Source organism: Neopsephotus bourkii, unplaced genomic scaffold, assembly GCF_033783945.1.
Source record: "Neopsephotus bourkii isolate Nb327-2 ecotype Australia unplaced genomic scaffold, CSIRO-AGI_Nbou_v1 NB_1821, whole genome shotgun sequence".
Classification (NCBI taxonomy): Eukaryota; Metazoa; Chordata; class Aves; order Psittaciformes; family Psittacidae; genus Neopsephotus; species Neopsephotus bourkii.
Genome location: NW_026902294.1, coordinates 1,021,508 through 1,029,591, shown reverse-complemented (window position 1 = coordinate 1,029,591; position 8,084 = coordinate 1,021,508). Strand labels below are relative to the sequence as shown.

Genomic DNA, 8,084 nt, shown 5'->3' with positions numbered 1-8,084 from the left:
GGACAAGCTTGATGGGGCCACACCGATAGAAAAGAAGGAAAGAAGGCAAAGAAAGGGGGGGTAATCTGAACCCGGATTCTTCCACTGGGGACTGCTCCTCCGCGCCTTTCATAACCCCCCCGTCTCCTTCCCTTCCTTCCCCTCGCAGCTCCCCACCTCTGCCCCCTTTTGGGGGATGGGGGGGGCAAGATGTCGTTCACGCCATCAGATGCAGCCCAAGAGCCGCCTCCCGTGTTCCCGCCTGTCACGTGCGGGGGGGGGGGGAGCTCTTCTCCTCCTCCCATCGTAATAAAAGTATTTTCGCAATTTCTGCAGCCGGGGTTTATTGGGGCTGAAGGGGTTTGGGGGGGGGGGGGGTGTTGGGTTTTCTTCCCTCCTTCCCTGTCCTTTCCCCCCCTCGCGGCAGCCAATGAGGCAGCCCTTCACCGTTGCGTCAGGGCAGCCCGGCGGGGCAAGGCAGCGCTCGGCAGCTCGCAGCCTTTTAAAAAGATCCGGGGACCCCCCTCGGGCAGTGCCCGGGCGCTGCCGAACCGGCTCTCCCCATGCCCCGGCCCCCGCGCCGCCCCCCATGCAGCCCCCGGAGCCCCGCGACCCCCCGGGCCTCGAGGGGCTCCTGGCAGCCGGCGGCTTCGCAGGCGGCCAGGGCAGGGGGTTGCTGCCACCTCCCGCCCCGGCCCTCGGGGGCCCCTCGCCCCCCGCCGGGATGAACCCCGGGTACCCGGCGGAGGGCCCGGCCGAGCCGCCCAAGCCGTGCCCCGCCGCCGCCCCGCCGCCGCCCGCCCCGCCGGGCCCTGCCGCCGCCGCTCCGCTGCCCTACGGATACTTCGGCAGCGGCTATTACTCCTGCCGCGTCGCCCGCAGCGCCCTCAAGGCCGGCCCGGCCCAGGCCCCCTTCCCCGGCGAGAAATACCTGGAACCCCCCGCGGGCGCCGAGGACTTCCAGAGCCGCCCCGCCGAGTTCGCCTTCTACCCCGGCTACGGGGCCCCGTACCAGCCCGTGGCCGGTTACCTGGACGTGTCGGTGGTACCGGGTTTGGGCGGCCCGGGGGAGGCCCGGCATGAGACTCTGCTGCCCGTGGACGGTTACCATCAGCCGTGGGCTCTGGGCGGCGGCTGGAGCAGCCAAATGTACTGCCCCAAAGAGCAGGGGCAGGCCGGGTACCTCCTGAAATCCGCCTTTGCAGGTAACGACCCTGTGCGGGGGCTGGGAGGGAGGTGCGTAACCATTGTGTGGGGGGAGATTGGGACCAAGGCTTTAAATAAGCTTCTGGGGAGCTGCTCTTGCCGCCCGGTAACGCTAACGAAGGAACCCAAATTAGGGTTAACAAAACAACCATTTAGATTAACGCTGCCCTTTGCATCTCGTCACCTTCCGAGCAGGGAGGCAGATGGTAATACTATCCGGGTTGAGACAGTGGTACTATCCGGGTTGAGATAGTGATACTATCCGGGTGTAGATGGTGATACTAATCCGGCTACAGACACAATCCCAGCCGCTGCGGGCCAGGGGAGACCTCGGAATGGGGCTGCTTTAGAGGGCTTCAGGGGTGTGCATGGCTCTCACCGTGCATGGCCGTGATCGGGGGGACCACCACCACGGCTCTGCTCGGCTGGAACCGCGGGTCTTACGCGGGTCTCGCCCACGTCGGTATTCTGCCAATACCTGGATTTTTCCACGGAAAGAAAACCAAAGAAAATAAATGAATTCCGGGAAGAAAAGCAACTTTTAAATACCAATAGGGATAATTTAACTTAAATATAACCAGTCAGGAGGCTGGAGGGAGGAAATGGGGCAGGGAGGAAAAGTGGTGGGAGGTGGGTGGGTGCGGGGTGCGCGGGACCCCCCGACCTGCTCAGCCCCATCTCTCCCCACGCTCAGACTCCGCCGGCCAGTTGCCCCCCGACGGCTGCTCCTTCCGCCGGGGCCGCAAGAAGAGGGTCCCGTACAGCAAAGGGCAGCTGCGGGAGCTGGAGAAGGAGTACGCGAGCAGCAAGTTCATCACCCGCGACAAGAGGAGGAAGATCTCGGCCGCCACCAACCTCACGGAGCGGCAGATCACCATCTGGTTCCAGAACAGGCGGGTCAAAGAGAAAAAGGTCGTCGCCAAAATCAAAAGCAGCAGCAGCAGCAGCAGCACCCCGTGAGGACGCGGCCACCGCAAGCGCCGAAGGGGTCCCCGTCTGCCCCCCAAGCCGCCATCCCCGCGGGGGGCACCGGCACCGTCACTGACGGGAGCGAGGAGGGCCGGGGAGGGCTGAGCCGTCCCCGCCGCCCGGGCAGCGCTGAGCGCTGGGCACCGCTCCCCCTGCTCCCGGGGGGTGCTGGTGGGGACCCCCGAAAGTGGCCCCATCCCCTCCCGCTTTGCACGCAGAGGACCCTGTACAGTTTGCTCTTGCCTTACAGCGCCGCTGCCACGTCGTGTTCCGTGCCTCTGACACCGCTTTGGTTTGAACAGCATCCTCAGAAACGAAAAACAGAAAGAAAAGGAAAAAGTGGCCTAATTGCATGAACGCAATTGCAAAACGCAACTCCCCGCTCTCCTGCGTGCGGCCGGAGCGGCGCTGTCAGGGGATGAGAACGGGGGTCACAGGGAATTTGCTCTTTAGCAACCGAAACCCGTACTTGAAGCGGAAAACGAGCTTCAAAAATCCCCTTAATCCAGGCAGAAGTATCAAAATGCGCGTCTAAAGGAGAATAAACTCAGCGCGGGTGCGTATTCGGAAACACACGTGAGAATTGGCCGCATAAAGGCGGCACGACATCTGTGTACCCGCAGGGACACGTCCAGGAAGGCGCGGTTATATATAAAATACACATATAGGTATGCGCATATTTAGCAATACGCATTATTTTACCTTTTCTCATAGACGATATTTGTGTTGGTGCATTTAGATATACCCGAAGGTATGCACGTAGCCACGCGATGTAGTGCCGGATGTGCGGATATAAATATATACTCAGCTCAAGGTGTATATAAACGTGTTTCATACGTGCATATACACACTTGTATGTATGTTCGTGCCTATATTTTGATACAGGTAAATGCAATCGGTATAATTCCCTACACGCTTTCGTTTGTGCTGATATACGTGTATTTGTACACACATCTCCCTTCTCCTACTAATACGGAATTATAGCTATACGCGTCGTAGCATGTGCTGAGTAATCCCCGTGTAATACTAAATGATCTTGTTAATATTAAGAAGCGTCGTCATCCTTTTCAACGGAATAAATAGGGTGAAAAGTGACTACACTCAAACACGCGTTTTTCTCTGCTCTTTCGCGTTATTTACAGCTTCGGGGAAGCGCAAATAAAGTCCTTTGTTGAGTATCTCGGTGTTTCAAGGCAGCGATGTGTCGGCAGAGTCTCTGCAGCAGCAGCGTGGTTAAACCGGGCCGTAAGCCCCCTAAAGCGTCTCAAAAAGTGAATACACTCCAAACCACCCATTCCACAAACGAAAAAAATGATCGCCTTTTAGGTTTCTGCTGCCTTTTTTTTTTTAATCGAAGCCTTCATCAGCAACGTGCCCCAAGTAATGTGCGTTTTAAATAGTGGGTTTGTTCTAGTTTAGTGATGTATTTATTAAGTATTCAAGGCTTGGGCCGGTTCTGGCTCCCATCGGGGCGGGGGGAGAAAAGCCAGGAGCGTTCTTCCCGTTTCCCCCCCCCCCCGTTTTTCCCCTTTTTTCCCCCTTTCTCCCCTTCTTCCCCCGCTATTTTCTCCCTGCGCTTTGCAGGAGGTGCCCGTGGCACCCCAGGGTGCAGCTCTTCCCCGCCTGGAAGAGCGTCCCTCCCCGCGTGACGTCACGCATGACGCCAGAAGCTCTGGGAAGGGAACAGCCAATGGCGCTGGGGCTGAGCGTTCCGAGCAGTGACGTAAGCAGGGGCAGTGGGGCAAACGCAATAAATCCAATCCCACCCCCATTCCGAAGGAGTCTTTGGGGCTGTTGGAATGCAGCAAAAACTCCCCCCCAAAAAGGAGTAAAAGGGGGAGGAAAGGGAGGGTGCGAGCGCGGAATTGCACTGGGAACCGCCGGTCCCTGCCCCGAACCACTCGGATTTGAAACAATCAGGGTTTATTTCCTCTATTTCTGTCCCTGTGGGAGCATCCCGGCCCCGAATCCCGGCGGCACCGGTGCTGGAAAGCGCTGGGGATGTTCGCCTGGTTTTCCTGAAGGAGGGGATAGATGAAAAGCTCCAAACCTGCTTGCCTTCCCCCGTATTACCAGTAATGAATTTTCTCACCCTGATTTCTGTGTGGCTGTAGATGCCATAGAACAGAAGAGTTTTTACTGGGCAGGAGGAAGCTCCTTGGGTGTCCCTCAAAGAAAAGCAACTAATTTAATAAAAGAAATAAATACGGTTGTGGACTCCCATGCCCGTGTCGACTTCAGACTAAACCCGGCCTGTTTACGGGTTTGGAAAGGGATGCTCCTCTTGAAGTTGCCCTCTATGGCATGCTAAGGGTTAATTCTTTCAGTGAGCTGATGTTTCTTTTCCCTGTCTTTTCATTTCCCCCCCATCTGGAGCTCTTCCCCCGATGTCCCCAAACCCGCACTGGAATGGCTGGAAACGCCCCAGATACCTCCAGCCCAGTTAGGATCCTTGCCCAACGGGAAATTGGGCTGAAACTGGGAGACACGACACCCTCCCTGCCCCCAGCCCCTGTTCCCAGCTCCAGCCCCGAATCCACAGAGGAAAATGCAGATGGGAAGGGGAGGAGGAGAGTCTCGGGGAGAGCTGTAAAACCTTTACACGGCGGCCTCAGCAAAGGGCGAAAAAGGCCCGACAACCTCGTAAAACGCCGGGAAGGAGCCGCTGCCGGGGGCCACTGGGCCAGGTGAAGGCTGCCGCCCCCTCCCTTTGCCGTTGAACTTGAAACTCAGAAAACCTGGGGCAGAGCAGCCCCAAACTTAAAGCAGGGGCTCCAAAACCTGGGGCAGAGCAGCCTCGAAGTTCGGGCAGAGCAGCCTCAAACTTAGGGCAGAGAGGCTCCAAAACCTGGGGCAGAGCAGCCCCAAACTTAAAGCAGAGAGGCTGCAAACCCTGGGGCAGAGCACCCTCAAAGTTCAGGCAGATGAACCCTGGGAGCTCCTGGTGATGTAAGAAAATCGTGTTTAAAACAGAGCCCCTTGCAGAGTCACCTTCCTCCGCCACCGTGCCTCGAGTTGAGGCACAAACCACACTGGAATCTTTTCCCTTCCTTCCCCTTCCCTTTCTCATCTCCTCTCCTCTCCCAACCTTTCCTTCCCTCTCATCAGAATAAATCAAATCGCACCACGGATCCACCTAAGACCCGCAGAAGGCAGCGACAGCGGGATCACCTCTCCCAGCCCTTCCTTCACGCCTCCCCCCTCTCCCAGCCTTTGACTCCTTTCCTTTGTTCAAGTTCATGCCCACCGCACAAAGTGTCTGGGCTGCTGCCTTTTTTTTCCCCCTTCCCCTTTCCCCTTCAAAGGATTTTGTCATTGAACTTGAGCCCACGTTGTAAACATTCTTGGGGCTTACAAGCATCTTGACGGGATGTCATTAACGGGGACCTCAGACTGCTCCCTCCTTTCCCTGCTTTTCCTTCAGCCGAATTAAAGGTACAGCTTTTTTATGTCCTCGCTCCATTTGTTTCCTAATCTGAGCCCAAAACTAAAATACGATGTAAAAGGGAGCTCTGCCTCTCAGCCCTTCTTTCCTTTTCAAATGGGTTTTATGTTTTCAAATCGTAAGAAGACGCGATCTTTGTGTGCTGCGTATCACCGTGTCCTTTTAGACCTGTGAACAACACGGGAAAACTCCTCATGGTACTTGCATCCAATAAATTGTGAAAAGAAATTTGTTACTCTCAAGCCTGCAGGGAAAACGCTTTTTCGGTCTGTTAGAAGTGTTACAAAGGCAAAATAGAATTAATTTTCCACCGGAATCAGTGTTATCTTTTTTTTTTTTTTTTTTTTTTTTTGCTACAGGACTTAATTGCTTTTTATAAACTACAACGTTAAAAGACGAACCAGGCTTATTGCATCCTGGCCATGGATGGGGCTCACGGTGCTCGGGAAGTGCCATTGAGATGAAATATTCCCTAAACAGCAACTCAATCGCTTTTTTCGGGGGGGGCTTCGCTGATCTACAGAAGTAAACATCCAACTGAGACATATTTCCATTTTCCCAGCTGAAATTTAATACAGTCGTCTATTTCTAATGGGTTTTCGTTCCTTCACACTCAAACCCATTTCATTCCTGCTGCAGGGATCCGTGTGCTGAATGTTAATGTCGCTGCACGACTGTGAAATACCCGCATTAGAGATCCGTCTGCGGTTTTCCGTTGCAACCAAAAGACGGAGGAAAAGGGTTTCTTTTCAACTCCCTCCAAGCACATTTTTGTCTTTATTCTGACGGTTAAACACTCCCCCCCCCCCCCCCCCGCTTTTTGTTTTCCCCTCTCTTAAGGGACGACAAACGAGCACCCAGAGAGCCGGGGTGTCCATTAACATCCAGCACCCTCCTCACCATCAACCCGAGTGCAAAAAAGTGCAAGACCGAGGCGATTCCCCCCGTTCCCGGCCAGAAACCAGAGCTCGGTGGAGAAAAGAGGGGGCAAAGCCCCGCTTGTGGGGTCCCGGCTCTGCCTGAGGCTCCAGCCCAAGAGCAGCGGCTGCAGCCCCGAGACGGGAAAACCTCTTTGAAAACACAATTTTACCTATAAAAAATAGAAGCCCTGGCTCACTTTGCCGCTGCCTCCCTTCCCCTTCAGCCATTTCCAGCCCAGGACCTGTAGCGCTTTTTTTTTCCCTAAACAATCAAATCTAGAAGAGGTTTCTTTCTTTTCTTCAAGGATACACCCGCTCGCGTTTAGTTTTTATAAGCAAGTAAGAAAGCGCCTGTGGCCACAGAAAGGGTACTGCCTAACGCAGCAAAATATGTGGAACTCAGTGTGTTGGTTATGATAAGATTATGGGAGAGGTGTTTTTACAGAGGAGAGGAAGAAAATCCTGCCTGTGCTTATCTTCAGTTGCATAAAGCAACTGAATTAAGGAATCTGTTGCTTTTTAATGCCATTAAATCCTGGGTGATGCATAAGTAGGAGGCTAGCAAAGGGGCTTCGAGCACTCGGTGTGTGCGATGGCCAGAAGAAACCCAGGTCCCACCTTTGTCACCTTCCAGGGACCGTTTATTAGAGCACAGAAAAGATCTGGGGTACTAAAATTCACCTCCAAACCCAACTTGCCCTCGTCCAACACTGAAACTGTCAGTGGCCCATCCTGGGTCTGCAGCCCAGCAACCAGGTACGGGCAACAAAAGCAAAAGTGAAAGGGATCGAGGTGTGGAAATGTCAGGGAGAGTCCCAAGCCTGGACCAAAGGAGCCGAGACAGAGCTTGCAGCAATGTCAAGTCACCAAAACCAGAACCTAAGTGTGTGGGCTTCCGTATCTGCTTCCCACTGGAATGCACTGAAATGTTGGAGAGGGATGGAAATGGGAGGGATGTAGGCACAGACAGGTCTGTGTTTGTGTGCATCTGTTTCAGTAGCACTCAATAATGTACTAAAACTAAAGTAACCTGAAATCTTGGCTTCATTTCCTCCTTGAAGTCTCAGTTTAGCAGGACAGTTCAGTCACTGCTTTAAGGAGGTGAATGAGACACAGGAGCTTAATCTGTCTTAACACCAAGCACCTTGGGGGATATGGGGCATCCAAGATTGTCCTCCGGCAGCCGCAGCCCTCGCGGTAGCTGCGGGTATAAATAACCGAGGTCATTGCTCACCTGAAGGGCTTATAGCAGACAAGGGAAAGGCGGAAAACGTTATCTAGCTTGGAAAATCCCATCAGGAAAAGGCTCATTGGGATAAATCACTTCCTGACAAATAAATGGTCTTTAATCTATTAAAATATTAAAATAACGTTATGCTTCCAAACACACACACTCCCCCACAAAACCCAATTAAGCGGTATATAAGGAGTCCCTTTTGCTTTAGCAGTCACTGGCTCAGGTACCTGCATACAAACTCATATCCGTGCACAAGGCCAGGAACACACCTTTTGTAAACTTTATCAGAAATAGAAGTGTTGCATTGGCTTTCCTGGAAAACAAACCA

General features: G+C 54.0%; 1 protein-coding gene across 1 annotated transcript; it reads left to right on the top strand.

Moving 5' to 3' along the window:
• Positions 1–409: 409 nt before the first annotated feature.
• On the top strand, positions 410–2,145 carry HOXB13 (homeobox B13). The gene is made up of 2 exons (XM_061343220.1): positions 410–1,184; positions 1,880–2,145. Exons 1-2 carry the CDS (start codon positions 410–412, stop codon positions 2,143–2,145), a joined length of 1,041 nt encoding a protein of 346 aa, XP_061199204.1.
• The last annotated feature ends 5,939 nt before the right edge of the window (positions 2,146–8,084 follow it).